This window comes from Corvus moneduloides, chromosome 28 (assembly GCF_009650955.1).
Source record: "Corvus moneduloides isolate bCorMon1 chromosome 28, bCorMon1.pri, whole genome shotgun sequence".
NCBI lineage: Eukaryota > Metazoa > Chordata > Aves > Passeriformes > Corvidae > Corvus > Corvus moneduloides.
The window spans coordinates 4,164,229-4,185,904 of NC_045503.1; the positions used below are offsets into that span (position 1 = coordinate 4,164,229).

The following is a 21,676-nucleotide window of genomic DNA, read 5'->3' on the forward strand; positions in this document are numbered from 1 at the left end:
CGGCTCCGGCTCCGGCTCCGGCTCCGCTCCTCCTCCCGGCGCTGCGCGGGGGGCGGCGGGGAACCGTGAGGCTCCCCTCAGGCTGCGCCTCCCCTCAGGCCGCGGCGGGAGCTCGGCGCCCCGCGGGACCCCGGGCCCGCGCCAGGCCGTGCCCCGGGCGGCGGCCGCGTTGTGCGGGGCGGCTCCAGGGGGAAAATGGCCTCTCGGAGGATCACCCGGGAGACGTTCGAGGCCGTGGTGCAGGACAAAGTTAAACGGTACCGCATGGAGCGGAGCGATGCCGCGGGGGACACCATCCATCATTTCAAAGGTAGGGAAGAGCGGGATGACGGACGCGCCGGGGGATGTGCCGGCTGTTCCGGGAGCAGCCTTCCATCGCCTGCCATTTATTTGCCTTGTGCTGGTGTTTTTCCACATCCATTTTTATGGAAGAGGCGAACAGCTGGGCAGGACTGACACCGTGCAAATTCTAAGGCGGGGGGGAAAAAAATGGAAATTCAGACAAAGGAATTCTGTTCAGGCAGCATCAGAGAGTGGGTCCAATTTCAGCGAGGTCTCCAGGGACGTTGCTGCAGGATGGAATTCTGTTGATGGCTGATAAGTTAAATAAACGTAGGAGTGCACTGGAAGCCTTTGGGTCTTTGTGTTTGGTGTTATTTTAGGAGAAATAGCTCAAAGCAGGACATTGACCTCATGAACATAACACAAAACGTGATCCCCAAATTTATTTTACCTCCTAAATTTGAGATATAAAATGTCCAGCAAAACACTTGGATCACATTCACAGGGATGGGCATTCATAGGAGAGCTTTAAAATGAAATTTGTTGTTTTTAGACTTGTATAAGCCCTGGAGAAATAATTTATATTAAATACTTCAATTTTTTTTCAAGTATTCTTTACTTTTGGAATCGAACTTCTGGGATTGAGGAACGGGGATCTTGGATAATGAGAAATCCTAGAATTTCCTGCAATAATTAGATAATTGTGGTTGAGTTTGCAGGAGATAGGAGCTTCTGTCCAACTGTGAGATTCCTCCTGGGAAATCTGGTTTGGGTGACAAGGTGGGGATTGGTCAAAGCTTGGAGTTGATGATCTTGGAGGTCTTTGACAGTTTTAATTCTGGGAAACTGAAAGTTCAGGGTTTTGATGGGTTTTATGTCTGAGGAACCCCAGTAGAAGATGAAAATCTGAGAAAGTGATGAGCAAAGACAAACTGGGGTTTAGAGGAGAACTTGCTCTCCTCAGTCTCTGTAGGGATTGGAATATGGGAATATCCTGAAGTTAGATATGTGGATTTCCTTCAGAAATTTCGGTATTTTGACTCTTTTCAACCCCTAAATTCTTCCTGGTTTTATTTTCCCCAGCTCACTCCAGGCCGCTGCCCCGGCCCCGCTACAACCAGAGCTTCCACGACGACGGGAGGTTCCCTCACGACAACTCCCAGCACGAGGACTGGAGCGAGGATCCCAGGGAAGATTATCCCAGGGAAGACTATCCTGGCCCTTCCTACAGACCCGCCAGCCCTCTGCTCCGCAAGGAAAATTATTTCCACGAACAATTCGGCCGCCCCACGCCCCGGGAGCGGGAATTCGGCCGGGATTATGGGCGTCCCGCTTCCCAAAACCGGGAATACGGGCGTGCAGCTGCCCAAACCAGGGAATATGGGCACCCTGCTCCCCACAACCGGGAGTATGGACACCAAAACCGGGAATATGGGCGGGAGAGGGACTATGGGGGCCTGGCACCTCACGAGCAGGACTACGGCCCCTCGGATTCCTGGGAAGCCAGCGGGCCACACGAACCTGATTTTAGCTCCTCGGATATTTTAGGGGATTTCAGGTCGCCAGGGCTCATGGAAGAGGAATATGGCAGCGTGGAGAACCAGGAATACGAGGTGGAGTTCGGGGCGCCGGACAGCGAATTCCGGCCCCCGCTGCGGAGGGGAGGCGTGGGCAGGGGGAGGATCCTGAGGGGCAAGCGCCTCACCAGGGGGGTGGTGAAGGCAAAAGTGTTCAAAGGAGACATCAAAGCTCCCCTCAAGAAGTGGAACATGAAAAAGCCACAGCCAGGCCTCGATCCCAAACCGCTGGATCAGCCTCTGGAAGCTGCTGAACACCCCAGCCAGAGGCCGGTGCCCCTCCAGCAGCGCCCCAACCCCAAGCTGCCCCCACGCCCTCTGGCAGCCCAGAGACCCATCCTGAGGCTGCCGAAGCCTGCCCACGTGTTCAGGAACCTCAATTTTGACCTGGTGGATAAATCTGACATTTTTTCCACCTTCGGCATCGAAATCATCAAGTGGGCCGGGTTCCACGCCATCAAAAACGACGCCGAGTTCTCGCGGCTCTTCGGGGCCCTCTTCGAGCTGGAGACTGAGACCTGTGCCAAAATGTTGGCCTCCTTCAAGTGCTCCCTGAGGCCAGAGCACAGAGATTATTGTTTCTTCACCATCAAGAGTTTACAGCACGCCGCCCTGAAAACCCCCAAGGTGGACAACGAGTTCTTGAACATGCTGCTGGACAAGGGGGCGGTGAAAACCAAGAATTGTTTCTTTGAGATCATCAAACCTTTTGATAAATACATCATGAGGCTCCAGGACCGCCTCCTCAAGGGGGTCACCCCGCTGCTGATGGCCTGCAATGCCTATGAGCTGAGCATTAAAACCAATGGGTTTGGCAATCCCAGAGAAATGGCCAATGCTTTCGAGACCACTGTGTCCCTCTGTCGTAAATCCCTGGCCCTGCTGGGGCAGACCTTTGCTCTGGCCTCTGTTTTCAGGCAGGAGAAAATCCTGGAGGCTGTGGGGCTCCAGGAGATGGCTCCAGCACCGACATTATTCCCAAATTTTGATGATTCGACGCTGTTTGGGAGGGAGTACATTGAGAACTTGAAGGCTTGGTTGGAGAAGAGCGGATACCCGATCCAGATGAAAAAACCAGAGCCAGAATCCACGGAGCAGCTCAAAGCACCCTCCCCTGACACCAAAGGTAAAAAAGGGAGGGCGCTGCTGGGAGATGCTTTGCAGGATGTGTTTGATTTTTATGGTTTCATCAGGTCAGGAATTCCTGACTCTGGGAATTCCAGGTAAATCCCAAATCAGGGCTGGGGCAGGGAGTGAATGCTCTCTGTTGGCATTTTTGTGGTGAAATCATGTCCTTCCTCCCCTTTCTGGCACCTGTTTAGACCTTAAATCCAGGATTTTCATCCCGGTTTCACCACCTCAAGGTAGGGAGGCCAGGACCAACCTGGAACTGCCTTTACTACAGTGAATATTTGCATATATGCAAATCTGGAGATGTCACCATCACCACTTTAATCAGATCCAGGTGCATTCCTCTGGAGATGTTCATACCCCATCCCTGGGTTATGCCAGTGATTCTTCCTGCCTAAAACATTCCTGCTCATCCTGGTTTTTCCTGAGCTTCAGATCCTTTCTCAGGGAGGCCTTGCAGTGCTGACACCGAATGGTTGAAAATTTGTCACTCAGCCCTTTGGAGCAGCGTTCAAATAAACGGATTTTCCACAAAATCCTTTTGCTCCATGAAGAAATTGCCTTTTTAAGGATGATTTCACTTACCTAGGAGAGCCAAAAATGATTTTTTTAAACCGTGGTGTTTTTAATAATAATGAACAGGTGCAGAATCTCAGTTAAAGTTTAGAGTTTTCCTTAATTTATTTTAGTTTGGGAAGGATGCACTGGAAAAGTGTGGGTGCCTTGGGAAGAGCATTTCCAGCAGGTCAGGGAGGGGATCCTGCCCCTCTGCTCCCTCTGGAGTGCCCAATTCTGGGCTCCACTGTTCCAGGAAGACCAGGAGAGGCTCCAGAAATTATTTGGGGTCTGGAGCTTGAGGAGAGACTGTGGGGCTGGGCCTGGAGAAGGGTAGGCTGAGAGGGGATCCCAAAATCCATACAAATATCCCCAAAGAGTGTCCAGAGGATGGTGCCAGGCTCTTCCCAGTGACAGGACAAGGGGTAATGGCCACAAACTAAAGCACAACGAGTTCCACCTCCCCATGAGGAAGAATTTCTTTCCATGGAAGTGGCAGAGCTCTGGAGCAGCTGCCCAGGGAGGGAACCTGGAGCCTCCTTTGGGGACATCCCAACCCCACCAGTTGGATTTGGGATCTCCAGATGCCCCTTCCCACCCCAGCTCTCCTGGGATTCTGTTGCCTCTTAATACCTTGAAAAATTGCAAATATCAACCTGTGAAAAAATAAAAATTACAGCATCTTGTATCTTGTCACTCTGCTGATGAGAATAAAACAACGAGTGGGTTTGACTGGTTTTTATTTCTCCCCGCAGCCCCACAACGAGCTGACAGGAAAGTTGTGGACACAATCGAGCAGCTGGTGACCAGCATCGTGTCAGGAACTTTGTCTGCCAAAGACAGGAATGCTCAGAAGAACTGTCCCGAATATTGGTGGGTGTGTGGGAACTGGGGCTGGGGTATTTGGAGTAGATGTAATTAAGTTCAGCCTTTCACTCAATGGAAAAGATCAAAGCCTATTGTATATTTAATCACCTTTTTTTTTTTTTTTTGGAGAATGTTTTCCTGGAGCTAATTATCCTGCTGTCCCTGGAAATGATCCTGGTGTTTGTGTTGTGGGGAGGAGATCCCGTTCCTTTTGATGTGCCAATAATGGCTCTTTGTCGATCCAAATCCGAGGTGTTAAAAGCAATTTGCATTTAGGAGCAAATGCAGGTGATGGAGACATCCAGCAAGGTAACAGGATTTAGAGTTCCACGAGTTGGAAAAGGGAAGCTGAGACATCTCCAGTGTATGACAGCACCTCTCCATGTGTGAGCTGATTAATTACCCAAACGATTTATGTCAAACCCCTCCATTATTTATTTGCTTGGCACACTTTCCTTGCTGCTCTAGACTTGTTATTCCCGGAGAAACCTGCTCAGCCTCACGCTAAACACCTGGAAAAAAAAAAGCTGGATCGCTGAGATTTCCTGGCTTGAAAAATTAAGAATTTTCAGCTGAGTTCTCCTTTCATTTCTGTGTTCCTCAGGTTCCTGTCTGACGAGGACAGTCTGGAGTACAAATATTACAGGCTGAGGCTGTCAGAGGTGCAGAGAAGGACCGTGGGTGGGGAGGGAGCTGCTCCGGAGTCCCTCCGGGCCATGCTCTACGCCAGGAAAGTCGCCAGCATTAAAAGGAGGCTTTTCAAGAGGAAAAAACTTGGAATTCTCCCACCCCGTGGCACCAGGGCGAGGAAGGTGAGGAGAGCAACCACAGGCACCCAGACTGTGCTGTCAGCTGGGACAGTGCTGAAGCACCAAGACAAACATCTTCCAGGTTCAATCCAGGCAAAGATTTCCGTGCCAGATTCCAGCCTGTCCCAGCAGAGCCCTGCCCTCGACGCCACCTCAGCCTCCCAAGGTGCCACCAGCTCCGAGGTTTCTGTGCCAGCAGAGGGAAAAGCAGATCCTGAGGATTTATCACCATCACCAGAGCTTTTCCCACCGTTGGCCTCTCAGTTTCCTGATGGTGAGTGAGGATTCGGGGTTAGATGTGGAATTTTATAGAAAACAATTTCTCCTGCAAACCAGTTATCCATGAAAATAATTTCTGCTGGAAATCCTAACCATCATTTCTTTTATTATTTATTTGTGAAGTGGCTAGTTCTCAGCTTGCACTGACCTTTCCAGGCTCTGGGTGATGCTAACAGAACATTTTGTCCCTTGCAGTGGATGCCAAAACCATGGAAACTGCAGAGAAACTCGCCAAGTTTGTGGCTCAGGTAGGACCAGAAATCGAGCAGTTCAGCATAGACAACAGTGCAGATAACCCCGACCTCTGGTGAGTACCTGCACCTGCCTCTGGAAACCCATCACAACCACCAAAATGCTTCCTTTTCCTTTCATTTTTTGCTGAGATCTCTGTTTTTAGTGTGTTCAAGAACAGAGGATTTGGGGCAATTCTCCCTGGTGTCTTCAGCACTTCCATTAATGGTGAATATCTGAAATATCTCAGAAAAAACCCCACTTCTCCCAAATGCATAGATTTATTTCTTTTTGATCCTAATAATCAACCTGAATCCTGAAACAAAAGTGAATTTTCAAGATGATTCCGCTTAATTAATTCTTCCAGCAGGGTTTGGGAAGTGCTGCTGAACATCAGCTTAGGGGGAAAATTGCTGTTTGTAGGAAGGGAATCCTCCAGTTCTCCCCAAACACACCTGGAGTGACCACTCAAAAATCAACCAGAGATTTATTTCTATTATCTTGCATCGTTCCAGCTGAAGAAAATCTCTTCCTGACCTTATTTTCCCTGGATTTTTGGTTTTTCATTGGCTCAGGTTTCTCCAGGATCAAAACAGCTCCGCTTTCAAGTTCTACAGAATGAAAGTTTATGAGTTGTGCCCCTCCATCAACTTCAGTGCTGAGGCAGCTGAGGCTGGAGAAAGTGCTAAAGCTGCAGAGAGAACCCTGGAGATGTCAGAAGAGGAAGAGGAGGAGGAGGAAGAAGAAGAAGAGGAAGAAGACAACGAGGAGGAAGCTGAGTTTGAGGAGGAAACCTCCCAACCTCTGGAAGAAACGGAGGGGGAAGAGGAGGACGTGCCAGCAGGTAGAAGTGTGGCAAACCTAGAGGAAGAGCTGGTTTCCAGAGCAGGAGAGGAAATTGCAGGAGGTGAAATGCAGCTTTCCAGCCCCTCTGATGGTGCTGTACCAAATCTGTCGACACAGGCACCGCCCCCGGCCCCCGGCGCCCGATTCCCCCGCAAACGAATCAGCAGCAAGTCCCTGAAAATTGGGATGATCCCTGCTTCCAAAAGGATCTGCCTCATAGAAGAACCCAAAGGTCAGTGGGCATGGAAATGTTTCAGTTTTCTATCGAAACAAAAGAGAATTTGGACAAAAATCCTGCTTGGTTTTTTTTTGTTTAGGTGCTTTGTTGCTGGTTGTTGATTTAAAAAATTGCATTTCATGCAAAATTGAACACAAAATTCACTTCACGTTTTTCAAGGGGCAAAGGAGAAGCTGAATAAATAATTTGTGTTACGGGCCAACAGCAAAGTTTGTATCAAACATCTTCCAATATTCTCTGAGTATATTTTTGATATTTCTGAGTTCTGATCTTTCTTATTGCTCTGATTTTTCTTATTGATTCTGTTTTAGGTCCAGGCATTGAGTTAGGCTTGAAATGCACTTTTTGGAGGTTTTTTTGGCTGTGTTTTGGAGTTCTTTACTAAAATAATTTTGCTTTCCAGCTGAATTTTGTCTTTGATTTGCCTTGCAGTGCATGAACCTGTCAGGATTGCTTATGACAGACCCCGGGGCTGCCCTGTCACAAAGAAAAAAAAGGTAAAAAATTTGTGTTCCTGCCACAGAATCAAACTAAAAATGAGAAACTTTGTCCTGGAAAAAATCTGGACTAAAGCCGTGGCTCCTCTAAACTTTAATATTTTAGATTTTAACCACCTTTTTTTTGATTATTGCAAAGCTGGGTGTTAATTTTCTATTTAAAAAATAAAGATTTGGGTGCTTTGCTGCTCAGAAAACAATATTGTGATTTTCCAAAATTGGTGAGGTTTTATTTAACTGGTGCTGTATTTGTAACAGAGATTGAGTCAGCAAATCACTCAATATTTATTATTTAAAAAAAACCAACTATATAAAGTACAAAGGGTTGTTATTTGCCATTTTAACAATGTAATTAAACAGTTTGAGGAGCTGAAATTGATCTTTTTTTTAAAGGAATTTCCTTTTTTTAAAGTAATTTTTTTTCAGGATTTTTTTAAAGGAATTATTTTTAAAGGAATATTTTGTTAAAGGAATTTCTTTGAAGGAACTTTTTTTTTAAAGGATTTTTTTAAAAGGAGTATTTTTTTCAAGAAAAATTTTTAAGGGAATTACCCTCTGAGTGACTTTTTTCTGAAGAAGAAAATAATCCTCTAGATCCAGAAATCCAAACAAAACTCAATTTAAGGCTGGCTGGGGGTGGATTTGAGCCATTTTTAATAAATCACCTCCCTGCCTAACAACCCTCCTTTGTTTTTCTCCTGCTTTCCCCCCCCTTTTTTTCCATAGAAACCAAAAGATTTGGAATTTTCCCACAAGAGACTGACCCCCAGGAACGTGGGGTTCCAGATGCTGCAGAAGATGGGCTGGCAGGAGGGCCACGGCCTGGGCACACGGGGCAGAGGCATCAGAGAACCTGTCCAAGTGTATGTAAGGGCAGCTGGAAAAATTTGGGATGCTCCAATTCCACCCTGGCAGGGTTTTTATCCCACAGGATTATCCCCAGGATCTCCCTGTTGCTCCATCAAACACATCAATTACAAGGAAAATTCAGCAATGTTGCAAGTTCAGGCAGTAATTTGATTTTTTTCTCTAATTTTGTGGTTTATTGCACATGGGAAGAGGTGAGTGCTGCTGCCACGAGGTAAGTTTTGTCTTTAAAATGCACTTTTTTAAAGAAAAGACGGTTGATTTTGTCATTTAAAGCTGCTGTATCCAGAGTCCAGCATGGAGAATGGATAATAATTCCTCATGGATAATACTTCCCTATGGATTCCTTCATCCCTCTGCCTGAAAAAGGAGCAGAAATCTTATTTATTTCATAATTTCCCCCTGAGCCCACACAACTTTTCCAGTCCACACTCCTAGAAATTTTCCTTCTCCAGGGATTTCTGTGCTCTCTTCACGCCCTCGGGGCAGTTCCTGCTCATTTTAATTGGTTTATTAAATGATTGAATTTAGTAATTGGTTCTTCTCTTCACTCCGTAAAATTCCCTTTTATCCAGAGCTCTTTGGTGTTTCCTGCTCACTCCTCAAAGCCTCTTAATTTCTGAAATAACAAAATCAAGGGTTTTTTGGGGTATCTTTTCAGCAGAGGACCAAGCCTAAAGTTAAAACTGATACCAGAATTTGCTCTGCCACCTGATTTTATCCACAAAATCCCTTTTTCCTGCTGGGAATTTGCACTTGGAACGGGAGGTGGGGGATTATTTTAAATAATTCGCTGTGCCAGGCACCAAATTTGTGCAGAATTGGTGCCACCTGAGCTGTGCCTGTGTTGGAAAAGCTGGGTTTTTTGGCATCTCGGGGTGTTCTAACTCTCAAATTTTGCTCCCTAGGGGTGCAACCTCTGCAGGGGAGGGCTTGGGTGTTGCAGGGGAAGAGAATAAAGAAGATGCATTTGATGTTTTCCGTCAGAGAATGATACAAATGTACAGGCAGAAAAGAGCAAGTAAATAGGTAGGTGCCACAGCCTTTAGGGTCTCCAATTAAAGCCCACGTTTAAAATCTTCCTTCTCCAAGCAATTTATTTGCTGTTGCCACCAAGTTTTTTCTGGTTTCTGAGAATCCAGAGGTGCCCTGAAGTGCCTGGAGGTGCTGAGTGACCCCGAATCTTCTTTCTAGGTTTGACAAACAGAGGCTGGGACATGCAGAGCTGCTGTGGGGGAAGCTGCAGCAGCGGGAAGAGCGCTCGGCTCTCCTGTAGAGGACTCCAGTTTTGAGTTTTGTTTGTTTGCCAAGCTTCCTGCTGGCCCTGGGTGGTGCAGGGTCTCATCTTCTGAGGAAGAAACAGCTGCTTTTGGTGTCAGAAGTGCCTGTTCCCCTCTGTCTCTTTGGCCAAATCTCTCTTGGGATGGGATTGCTCACCAAAAAATGGAATGAGTGACCTGGAAGCCGCGCTTAGCCTGGTTCTGGTCCTTTCTCCAACCAAGAGTCTTCTCCAATTCCCATCTTTTGCAAGGCAGTTCAGATTTTAAGATCCATTTTGTTGTTGGGGTAAATCTTCCAAGCTCCTCCTGCATTTTTCCTTCCTTCCATCCACCAATTCTCAGCCTCCACCACTGTGTTTATTTTGGAGTCTTGTAGGATGAACAGCTGAGCTCATCCCAGGCTGGCAACACCAAACTCTTCCCTGACAACCTCAGCTCCGAAGGTTTTTGGTTGCAAAGGACAAATAATTCATTTTCCAGGGTGCTTTTTGTTTTGTTTCTTGCTCTTCTCCAAGAAATTCTTGAGGGATTCCTTTCCTTCCCCCTGGGCAGATGCAATTCCTGTTCCTGCAGATGAAGAGAACGCTCGGAATTCCGCTGGAAGTGGATCACCAGTTCAGAGAATAATTCCTATTAAATATTTGCTTTGCAGAAGTTCTCTGAGTGAACAACCCCAAGGCATAAGACAAAAAACTTGTGCTTTTAAGGGAATATGGCAGAATTTCCTGGAAGAGAAGCCTGGATTCATGAACAAAAAGCGTTTCCTGCTTGGGAGAAGCAGCTCTGAAGATGTGGAAGATTTCAAAGTGGTACCAAAATTAACACCCAAGGTCTGATCATTCATCTTTTCCTGACTTGCTGAGGGGGACAGAATTTAAATACTGCACCTTTTAGTGCTTCCTCCACCATTTCCAGTCCAAACCCAGCCCCAAGTCTTCACTTGGATGTTCCAAACCTGCTTCACTGGAGATCTTTTTAAAGTTTTTGCTGACCAGCAGCCAAAAATCTGCATGAAAATTGTTCTTGAGTTACCAACTTGCCCCTGCCTGCTGCTCGAAGAGCAAAATTAAACTCTTCTCTCCATTAAAAACTGTTTTCAATCCATAGCAACAAATTCTCCTTGCTTGTAGCAGCCACTTTTAGTTCATGAATGCAAAGTTTGGTGGTTTTTTTTTTTCCTTTGCTGTCTTTGAGAACAAAATTGTGGCGTTGGGTAATTTCCTCCTCACTCAGTTTGAGCTGCCTTGAGGCACAAAAATCACTCAGAAACCCCAAAAATGACAAGTCCAGGAAAATATTCTGGTTTTCCATGGATATCAGATGTGTCTTCACCTTCACAGTGCAAGGAGCTGAAGCACCAAGGCCATAAATACAAATTTCGGTGGCACATTAAGGACATTTGAGACATTCCTCAAATTTCTTGGAAGTGTTGCAATCCTTAAAGGTTTTGGGCCACAGGAAGAGCATCAATCCCAGTGCTTGGCAGGGGTGCTGAGCTGTTTAAGTCCATTTTTGGGGTGTTTTTCACTGCCCCCCTTTCTTTTCCTGGGTTTAATCAGGAAAACCTGAGCCTTTCCATGAGATCTCCCAGTCCCAGCCTGGACTGGGATAACTGGAGCCAGTGCTGGTCTCTGATTTATCCCCCAGCTGGGTTTGGCTTTTCTTTGAACCTTCCCAGTGTTGCTGTTCACAATTTTTATTTCCTTGCACAATTCCCCCTTCTTCTTTCCCCTCAAATTTTGGAAGGATTCTGTGTGACAAAAGTGGAATTTCAGGCCGGATTTAAATCCCCTCTCAGGCCAGACCAGCTCTGGTTTAACCCTGACTTCACCAGGCACCTTTTGGGGTGCATTTGCTGCTCCCCAGGCTCGGAGGAAAGCGCTGCTGATCCAGGAAAATGGTTCCATTCAGAGTTTTAGTTTAATTTTGAGTTTTAATGCTGCCTTGAGAGTCAGAAGTGACCACTGGGCACACCGTGTCTTGGCTGGCCGGAGCCTGGCCTGCCTTCCCTTGTGCCAAACCTCACTCGCAGCAGTGCTGGTGCTGAAATTCCTTCCCCCAAATGGGATTTTGGACCTGCCTTTTGCAGGCAGCTCTGCCAAATTTGCCAATATTTGTAAATATGAAACATTTGTTGGCCACTTTGCCCTGCTGGAGGTTTAAAAGCTTCTTCTTTTTTTTTTTTTTTCTTTTTTTCTGTTATTTTAGTTCCAGGCTCTCTTCCATGAAGACTGCAAGCTTCAGTGACCATTTTAACTCACTCCAGTGGTGTGTCTGCTGTCTTTTGGTTGGGTTTTGCCATTAATCCCGTAGAGAATTTGCTCCTTTCTGTCCCGTGCAGATGCAGCAGTGCTGAGCTAGTGGCAATGGCTTTATGTTCCGAGAAAAACCGAACATTTCCCCCCCCTCCCCACACCCCTTTTAGTGTAAGTAAACCTTTGGTAGCGTTGTTAAATCTCTGGATAGCTGCAATAAATGTAGAGCTGGACGATTCCTGGTTTCAGTGATGTTTTTTTGCTTGTGAGTTTGGCCATTTGTAAGAGATATGCATCCCGTTTTTATTTTGCCTTGGCACGAAGCGGTGGAGTCGGGATCCTGCAGCGTCCTGTGGGAGTGGAGCAGGATTTTGGGGTGTCTGAGGGAAGGGAGCTCCCTCTGTTCCGTGCTGCTGAATGTCTCTGTGGAGAGCCCACGGAACCACTGCTGATTTGTCCTTTCGCACGTGTTTTTTGGTGCATTCAATCCGCCCCCACAGCGTCACTGTGCCCCAGAGGTCCCCCTTTATCCCCCTGTCCCAGGAACGAGCTTTGTCTCGGATTTCCTTGCTTAAAACAGCAAAACTTTTTTCTTTTCCATCCCTGGGTGGTTTCCTGTTGCCTTTAAATCCATTTTTTTTTTTTTTTTCCCTAAGGCAGGAGGTGAAGAGGGGTGGAAGTTTTAGGGAGCTGAAATTTAACCCTTGTTCAACCTTTGCCCTCCCAATCCAGGGATAAAGGGACAATCCCTGGCTTTGCTTTGGCACTGCCAGCCAGGAAAAGCTTCACAGAGCCCTGGCCACACTTTTCTCCTCCTTTTCCTTGAAAAAATTGATGCTATGGAAGGCCCTAGAAGAAAGGGACATTTGCTCTGTCTCTCATTGTTGGAGAGAAATGAGGAGATCCCCATTTTGGGGGAGGTGCCCTAAAAACTACAGTCAGTAATTCAGTATTTGCAGTAATTGTGTTGGACTCATGGAGATGTTCTCTTTTTTTTTTTTTTTTAGCCTTCAAAGCTTTTCTTTGGTGTGAAATAAATTTTTCCTATTTATTTTGGGGTTTTTTGGTTGTTTAAATTTTTTTTTTAGAAGACACTACAGCATTGTTAGTGTGAAGATTTAGTCAGTGCTATGTTATTTCTCAAAATCAGTGTACAGGATTTTTTGTCTGTTGATATCCCACTCTGCTTTCAAGTTCAATGGTGCCCAAAGAAAGTCTGCATTCAGAAATTCAAACATTTCTCCTTTGGGATTGTTTTCTGCCCTACAGCAGGTACATTTTCTGACTCAAAAAATTACTGCCTAAAAGTCCTGTATCCCCTTTTTAATCCTGCATATCTCATATCTGAGTGGCCAATCACAACCAGACTGTAGATTTGAGCAATAATAAAACACCTGAAAATGAGAATGTGCTCAAAGGAACAATAGGGTCCTTCTGAAATAAATAAGTTTGGGTTTCTTTTTCTTTTGTGAACCTTGTTAAGTAGGAGACTTGCTGGATTGCAGCAAGGCTGGAAACTGTTTGCATTCTCTGTGGGCAATAAAGTTACTGCTGTTTAAGAAATGTTGGTGTTTTCTTCAGCTTCGTGGAGTCAGGGAATGGGGTGGGGTGGAAGGGACCTTAAAACCCATCCGGGGACGCTTTCCACCATCCCAGGTGACTCCAGCCTGGCCTGGGACATTTCCAGGGATCCAGGGGCAGCCACAGCTTCCCTGCGAAATCCAGCCCAGCCCCTCACCGCCCTCACAGGGAGAAATTCCTTCCTAAATCCCATTAAACCCATTCCCTGTGTCCTGTCACTCCAGGCCTTCGGAAATCGTTCCTTTCCCTCTGTGTCCCGGGGTTCCTGGCCCCATTTGGGGTCTGTGTCCCGCTCCTGGTGCCCTCCCTGTGCTCCAGGCCCTCAGAAATCATCCCTTTTCCCCTGTGCCCCGGGGTTCCTGGCCCCGTTTGGGGTCTGTGCCCCTGCCCCGGGGGTCCCTGTTTGTCCTCTGGGCTCCGTGCCCTCCTCTGGAGTCCGTGGCCCCGTGTCCCACTCCCGGTGCCCTCCCCATGCCCCAGGCCCTCGGAAATCGTCCCTTTCCCTCTGTGCCCCGGGGTCCCTGGCCCCGTTTGGGGTCTGTGTCCCTGCCCCGGGGTCCTTGGCCCCGTTTGGGGTCTGTGTCCCTGCTCAGAGGTCCCCGTTTGTCCTCTGGGCTCTGTGTCCTCCTCTGGATTCCCATATCCCGTGTCCCGCTCTCAGTGCCCTCCCCGTGCTCCAGGCCCTCAGAAATCGTCCCTTTCCCTCTGTGCCCCTGGGTCCCTGGCCCCGTTTGGGGTCTGTGTCCGTGTCCCAGAGTCCCTGGCCCCGTTTGGGGTCTGTGTCCCTGCCCCAGGGTCCCCGTTTGTCCTCTGGGCTCCGTGCCCTCCTCTGGAGTCCCTGGCCCCGTTTGGGGTCTGTGTCCCTGCCCCAGGGTCCCCGTTTGTCCTCTGGGCTCCGTGCCCTCCTCTGGAGTCCCTGGCCCCGTTTGGGGTCTGTGTCCCTGCCCCAGGGTCCCCGTTTGTCCTCTGGGCTCCGTGCCCTCCTCTGGAGTCCCTGGCCCCGTTTGGGGTCTGTGTCCCTGCCCCGGGCTCCCTGGCCCCGTTTGGGGTCTGTGTCCCTGCTCAGAGGTCCCCGTTTGTCCTCTGGGCTCTGTGCCCTCCTCTGGAGTCCCTGGCCCATGCCCTGCTCTCGGTGCCCTCCCCACGTGCCCCGTCGGGCGGCGCCACGTGCCCCGGCGCCACGTGCCTTGTACCACGTGCTCCTCTGTCACGTGCCCACACCACGTGCACATCTGTGGCGGGCCCGCGGCCGGGCCCCCCCGCCTCCCCTCAGGCGGCGCCGCCATGTTGGGGGGGGGAGTGCCCTGAGGGGCGGCTTGGGAATTGTTTCCCAAAGTTTCCGAAATTCCGACATTCGGGATTACACACGTTCATAAACCTCGTTAATGAGCGCAGAAAGGCTTTTTGCATGGGTATGAGCACGCTAAGGGGCTTTAAAAAGGCTTTCAGCCTCTTCCTCTGCGTGTTTTAATGCACGTTTGTTTTTCTTACAGCTGCCGTATAAAAATGGTAAATATCAAAATATATTCGTGAGCAAACATCATCTGAAACAAAGTGGTTTTGGCTCCTGGGCCAAAGTCTTCAGTTAAGGACCAACCAAAACCTCCCCTCCTCCAAATGCAACTTCTAAGGGTTCAGTTTAGTCATAATTACATACACAAGGGCCTGGATTCCTGTGGGTTTTGTAGCTCTAAGGGAAATCGCTGACACCTTCCACCATCCCAGGTTGCTCCACCCTGGCCTTGGACACTTCCAGAGATGGTTTCTTCATTTTCAGCAAAATCATATTTAATAGCCTCTTAGGAATGTCTTTGCTTTATTTTCTTCATAGCAACAGAGGAGTATTTTTAGTGTGAGGTAAATATGAATTTAATTGTTCTAATTAAACCCAGCCTCTGGATTATCCTTTTGTTTGTTTGTTTGGTAGCAAATAATTTGCTCGTGTTTTACCAATATCAAACTTATATTGGTAAATAATTCGTATTATAATATTTATATTAAATAATTTGTGTTATAATCAACAAAGAGATACCTGTGGATAAGAGGAAATAAGGGAATATTTATCAGGAAATGCACCTTTTTTTTATCCCTTGATGAAACATAAAAGCAATTCTAACCCATATTTGTTATGTTTCATTTCTAAAGCACTGATTTCTTTGCCTGCAGGATTGGATACCAAACTTCTTCTGCCTTGCCTGGAGTTTTGCAGTTTGTCAGAGATCCCCCTCTAATGGATAATTCTGTAAATCCAGTTGGGAGCAGATTGGAGAGAGGCTCAAAAACCAGGATTGCAGCAATCAGAGTCATTAAATAAACAAACCTACCATGCCCTGCTTCTAGGGCCAGGTAATGCTTTTATTTTAGGAGAAACTACTGCACATTTTTATGTGTTTTGTTCCACAAGTTTGGTTGGGGTTTTTTTCCCTGAGACTTCCAAAACAAAAAAAAAAGTAAAAGGATTCTTCAGCTTTGTTTGAAGTTTTTGCATTCACAGCTATTAATGTTTCCAGCTGAGGTAGATTAAGGGTGTTTGGCTTGTTGGACATTAAAAGACTCCCTTTAGAAACTTCCCATATCAAAGGAGAGTTGATATAAGAATATTTGCAAATTCAGGGATTGTTTGAGGTTCTTCTTTTTGGTTTTTAAATCGCCTGGAAACGCCTCATAATTCTCCTTCCACCATGTATTTGTTTAGAACAGAAGCACAAAACCTCTTTTTTAAATGTGTGTCAAAATGTACCTGAAAAACCTTTTTATGTTCATTAAAAATTAAGGGAGAAACTCCCATCGTTTTATTGTGGAAAAACAGGGGTTTCTCTGTTACTGCTTCATGCTTTTAACCCTCTCAATCCAAATCTGAATAAAAACTCTGAAAATGAAACTCTCACTCCCAAGGGGTGGATAAATATGACCTAATAGATAAATAAATAATAAGTTTTGGGAGTTATTGGTGTCCCTCCCACAGCCACAGTGCAGCAATCACACAATATATGAAATATCCTATTAAATATGTCACTGCTTTAGGCTGCATGACGTATTTTAACAATACACTTTAAAACAAGGGGGTTTTTTGTTAACAGCCACTAAAAATGACATTTGTTATTCCAAGTGGGATGGAGAAATTAATTATTTTAATGTGAAATTGCAGGTGTGTGATCAGGTAATTCTCATGTTGTGACTCCACAAGGTGAATTGCTTTATTTGTGACACAAGCTGTGTCTCTTACCTCCCCTTTAGAGTCACACTTGTCTTCAGTCTTGCCTAATTTAGGCTTAATTAGGTGCAGACATCAAAGTGTTGTCAGTCACCAATCCAGCAGCTGAAGCACACAAAGGTGAATTAATTAATTTGTTTGTTTGTTTGTTTGTATGTGAGGCAAAATCAACTTGAAACCTGGAAGTCTTAAAACTTTCAGTGCTGTGATCATTCTGTGGGAATAAAGCCAGAGGGTGCTACCTAGGAATGGCATTTTTTTGTCTTTACTCCCTTTACCTTGCCAAGGTTGAATGAAATTTTTAATTTATTTGACTTTATTTCGTTCTGTAAGTTTAAATCCTCGGTTTTCCTACTTTAGAAAAATCGTAATTTCAGAAAATAATGGGAGAAAAATCTCTTTGCCCTTGGGCACAAAGTGCACCTGGAATGTTTTCCTCTGGAAGTTCAATGGGAGCAGACTCCAAGCCAAGGAATCTGCCGGAGGAACAGCGATATTTAATGTGAGGATGGAATTTTTTTCTTCCCAAAGGGAAGGAATCCCTCCTCCCAGGGATCCTCTCTGCCTGAGAAAAGCAGAAACAAATGTTATTACTGCCCCAGGGTAAGGAGGTGGGAGATGAGGATTTGCAGTCCCAGCTCCTGAGGAGGCAGCAGCCAAAGAGAAGATCTTGATTTAAGGCTGGATTTCCTCTCATCCTCTTTTTTCTTGTTGGTTTGGAACTTCTGCAAGGATCATTTATCTCTTCCTAGAGCAGGAAAAACTCAAAAAACCACCGAGATGTGTCACCAGCTGCTGCTTTTAAAAGCAAAATTCCTTCTCTGGGTGCCTTTTTGGGTTTTTTTTTCCCACAAGCTCAAACCACGAGTCCAAATTTCTTTCCAAAATGGATACTGATCCACTTTTATGTAATGCTGGGCTTGCTCAATTACAGAAATTAATCCTTCAGCAGCTAATAATACTCAGCATTTAGTGCTTTCACCTTCAGACTTTCTGTTTAAAGCAACTAATTAAGTCTCCCAGTGCCCCCAGAGGCTGCTGCTATCCTGGTTTTACAGGGGAGGTTAAATTACTTGTCACTGGCCAGAACAGCATCGGTGTCAGATCTGCTGCTTTGTTACAACCTCTGCTTTCCCTGTTTTCTTCTCCTTTCCCTTTATTTAGGCTCTCAAAACAATTTCCCACACGTTTCTTTCCCTAACGTGACCTTTTCCACATCTCCCTCTGTCCAGAAATGCCGTGAATCAACTTAAAAACTCTGGATTTGGTCCTGAGGTGTGGCCACAATTCAGACCTTCGGTTTGAGGAGAAAAGCTGAAAGTTCAGCAGTTTTTCTGAGCCATTTTTCTCTTCATTTTCAAATTAATGTTCCCTTTTCTTGATTGGAAAATACCCTGAGTTCTTGGTCAGGAAAAATTCCAGGACAAAAAGAGGCTGTGCTGCCTCATTGTCTCTTGCCAGATGTGGATAAACTACAATGTTGATGCTTTTCTAGGCACAAACAGCTCGTTTTCCCCCCACTTTTCTCATATCTGTGGAAGGAGAAACCTGCCTGGAAATGGATTTTTCCACATGGAAGTCTGTACCAGCTGTGATAAGACAGCTGCTTCCAGGTTAAACAGGAATGTTTGGAAATCAGGATGTTTTTCCTCCCTGAGAACATCAATGGATGAAACTTTTCTTTACAAAAGTCCCAGAATTTAGGTTGGAAAAGACCTCCAGGATAACTGAGTCCAACCTTTCACAAGATCAGAGTCTCTTTTAGGATTCCTCTTCCTCCCAGGATCAAACAATTCTCTGTTCCACTTCATAACCTCAGGTTCTCGTGTTTTATCTGCAGATATCACAGGAAGAAGGTGAGGGGCTGGCCTTGACCCCTGTGGATCCCTCCTGCCTCACCAGGATCCTCCAATTCCCTGATTCTCAGCCAGGTATTGAATTTCAGGAAGCAAATTTGTGGATTATTGGGTCTGTAACTCACAGCAATGTTTGCATTTTCCATGGAGGGATGTAAAAGTGGGAACAATCAGCTTGTCCAGGAAGGTGAAGCCACTGTGTGGACAAAGGAATTTTATCCACTGGATGTCTGGAAATCAGGAGCTGCTGGCACAGCAGCTGCTGGCTGAGTTTCAGTGCTTTCATCAGCATTGCAGCACCCAGCTCTGAGCTCCTCTTGCCTCACTTGCCCTTTGGGATGGAGTCTGGATCCGTACAGGATTCCTTTACCCAAATTCCCACTCCCTACAGGCAAACTATCTGGAAATTAGTGCAGCTGCTGGTAACCAGCATGGGAAGTGCTGGAAATTGCCCTGCTCCTCTTTGGGGACACTCGCTCCCTTCCCACAGTGGCAGGAAGTGCAGATGGAATCTCAAACCCCATTTCAGAAAATCCTCACAAGGCTGCCAGCTCCTCGCTTTTAGTTCAGTTCCTGCTGATCCAATTACCCCAATTTAAATGTGTCAAATAATTAAAGCTCCTGAGCGAAGTTGGGATAAGTTAACGGGTCGATGTGAAAGATACTGTGCCCTACTTTCAGTGGGGTTTGTGGTGCAGCTGGAGTCCTTTTGTCATTGGTGGCCACGCTGCAGGAAGGACAGAGGACATGGAGCTTGTGCAGATGATCCTGCCAGGATTTTTCCGAGTGTGGCCACCAATAAAGCAGGAAAACACAACCCTTCCCCACGGCTCAGCTCTGGTGGTGCCAGAACTCCTCTGTGCTGGCATCTGCTGCCCTGGTGTCCCACAGAGCGTCACCTCACACCTTGGGGTCACACTGCAGCACCCCAAACACGGGGGCAGCACCGGAGGGGGGACACTGGAGACCAGGGATGACACCTGGCTCACAAAACAGGGAGGAGGAGAAAGGCTGGAAACAGAGTGTGAGCAGTGGTGTTATCAGCACCCGTGTTACCACTCGTGTTCATGCTGCCGGGATGGAATTCTGGATTCCATCCATGGGTTAGAGGGTTTTGGGGAACAGAGGGTTCCAGTGCACAGAGAATTCCAAGGATTAGAGGATTTGGGCTTGCAGAAGGTTCCAGAGAGACAAAAGGTTCGCTCCTGCCCACGGATGGCAGCCGAGGGTGGCATCAGCTCCTCTGGCCACACTGGCACCTCCCGAGGGGATGATGGAGAATGAGTCCCTCCAGTTCCAGGCCCTCGCAGCCTCCCTTCTCCCAAGGCATTTTCCCATCTCCTAACCACGTATTCATGGTTTATTATTAATTTTCCACTCGTATAAACGGCTTCATCAAGGAGGGAACAACAAAGAGCGGCCTTATCCCTGAGTCTAGACTACGACTACAGAATGGGGTTTCATGGAATCGTGGAATGGTTTTGGTTGGGAAGGACCTCAAAGCCCATCCCATGGGCAGGGACACCTTCCCCCAGTGTCCCAAGTGGCTTTGGACACTGCCAGGGATCCAGGGACAGCCACAGCTGCTCTGGGAATTCCATGCCGGGGTCTCCCCACGCTCCCAGCGAGGAATTCCTTCCTAATATCCCATCCAGCAGTGGGAAGCCATTCCCTGCGTTGGTGACAGCCAGCGCCCATCGGTGCCCCGGTGCCACCCCGGTGCCACGGCGGTGCCAGCGAGCCCCGCTGTGCCCGGCAGGTGGTGCCGCCGAGCCGGCCCCGGCGCCGGGAATAAAGTCGGGAGAAGAAGCGGCGAAATGTGAGCGGGATGGGGCGGCTGGAGCAGGGAGGGAGCGGGTAGGGACCGGCAGAGCCGCAGAACAAAGAGCTCGGGCTGCCGGCGGCGCTCCGGGGCTGCGGGGACGCGCAACTCGCGGGGAGACGCTTTGTCTGGGAAAAAAAAAAGGCTTGGAGAGGCACCACCTTCATCCTGCCGCTCCCTCCCATGCTGAAGGGAAGGAGGGAGCCTGGGAGCCGCAGCCGGAGAAGCGCCGGGGCAGAGCCGGAGCGCCCCGGGCTGCGCGGGGGTCCCGGTGCCGGTGCCGCCCTGCCCCGCACGCCCCGCGGAGCAGCAACGCTTCAAAGTGAAATTCCGGAGGAAATTTAAAGAGCATCCGCATCCGGAGAAAGACAGAAAGAAAGAGGAAGGGGAGAAAGAAATCAAGCCGTGGGGAGGATCGCAGGCAGCTCGAGGAAGGACGGGAGAGAAGCGATACCCGGCGGGGATGGGGTGAGACCGGCGGTTTGTTATTCTTGCTCTGCTTTTGTTATTCATGGCCGCTGAGCTGTTTTTAAGGCAACGGCGAAAGAAATGAAGGGGTTAAATGTCGGGGTTTTTTCCACGTTGCGAGCTTGAAAGTTTAGCCTTGCTTTTTATTTTAGGGGTATAGAAGTGGGCAATTGCGAGTTGCTGCAACTTCTTTAGTGGGCAAGGGAAGGCTCTGGTGATCTGTGTGTTACATGAAATCCAAACTGGGAGGACTGGAGCCGGGGTTGTGCCCACAAACTTTTCCAGAAGTTAAAAATTAAGGATTTTGTTCGGTTTGTTGTGACTCTGGCATTCAGTAAAATGGATCCTGTTTGCATTTCTGTCTGGATAAAGAGCTGCTGGAAATTCCCTGATGATTTAGTTCATGATCCCCCTCAGATTTTCCAAGAGTGAAATAATGCTGCATGGATGTGGCAGTGGATTTTGGCATGGAAATAGGAGCTTAGTCTGGTATTTAATTTATGTCCCAGTTCTAAGTCTCAATCACGTAACTTTTAGGACCTGACACGTTGTGAGTTTCTGGTGCAATCGAGTTTTTGGGGCTGTTTGAAAGCCACGTGGATCTGGAGGAATCCTGTCGATAATTCCCTCCAAACGTGGGGTTTGGCAGGGCAAGAGAAATAAATAACATTCCTGGGGGCTTGTTTTCCTTTTTTAAAATTTTCCTTTTGGACTACTTAGATAAAACAATCAGTCAAACACAGATTTGAGAAGCAGAAAAGGGAGAAGTGAGGAATCAAAAGTGACAGTAATGGGAGGCTGGCATAAACCCTTTGAAGCTGGCAGAGGATGTGCTGATCCAGGTTAAATCACAGTGTCCCTATTTTCCTGTCACTTTCCCTGTGATCTGCAAAGTTACTGTAAAACTTCCAGAACTGCCAGGAGAGGTTTAACAAGGCCAAAGCTCGGGACTAGCACTTTTGGATGAATCCGTCTTGGATCTCCTGCAGGCACACCCAGCAACTATGGGATTTCTTCCGAG

General features: G+C 47.3%; 2 protein-coding genes and 2 long non-coding RNA genes across 11 annotated transcripts in view; 3 read left to right on the forward strand and 1 right to left on the reverse strand.

Moving 5' to 3' along the window:
• SUGP2 (SURP and G-patch domain containing 2) lies at positions 1-13,277 on the forward strand. Of its 6 annotated transcripts, none has more exons than XM_032092434.1 (10): positions 1-310; positions 1,366-2,985; positions 4,301-4,418; positions 5,017-5,495; positions 5,696-5,807; positions 6,307-6,809; positions 7,248-7,312; positions 8,039-8,175; positions 9,088-9,208; positions 9,374-13,277. In XM_032092434.1, the coding sequence occupies exons 1-9, from the start codon at positions 196-198 to the stop codon at positions 9,206-9,208; spliced, it is 3,270 nt and encodes a 1,089-aa protein (XP_031948325.1). In that variant the 5' UTR covers positions 1-195; the 3' UTR covers positions 9,374-13,277. The 6 variants fall into 6 exon arrangements, with proteins under 6 accessions (XP_031948325.1, XP_031948326.1, XP_031948328.1 ...); XM_032092435.1 differs by having other exon boundaries at positions 10,112-13,277; XM_032092436.1 differs by having other exon boundaries at positions 2-310; positions 11,668-11,753.
• The window catches only part of LOC116435901, a 15,823-nt gene continuing 5,190 nt past the window's right edge, over positions 11,044-21,676 (reverse strand). Inside the window, exon 3 of the long non-coding RNA XR_004236891.1 lies at positions 11,044-11,057. This is a non-coding gene — a long non-coding RNA (uncharacterized LOC116435901). The remainder of the gene's footprint in view (positions 11,058-21,676) is intronic.
• LOC116435902 lies at positions 14,574-19,409 on the forward strand. The gene is made up of 3 exons (XR_004236892.1): positions 14,574-14,804; positions 15,462-15,641; positions 18,350-19,409. It is a non-coding gene; the product is annotated as an uncharacterized LOC116435902 (long non-coding RNA).
• HOMER3 (homer scaffold protein 3) overlaps positions 19,977-21,676 on the forward strand; it is a 21,696-nt gene continuing 19,996 nt past the window's right edge. The window contains exon 1 of one of the 3 annotated variants that reach the window (XM_032092515.1): positions 19,977-20,655. Coding sequence is in view for 1 of the 3 variants with exons in the window: in XM_032092514.1 (XP_031948405.1) it covers positions 20,651-20,655 (5 nt within the window). In the remaining 2 variants the exon portion in view is untranslated. The remainder of the gene's footprint in view (positions 20,656-21,676) is intronic. The other 2 variants (XM_032092513.1, XM_032092514.1) reach the window with 2 other exon arrangements.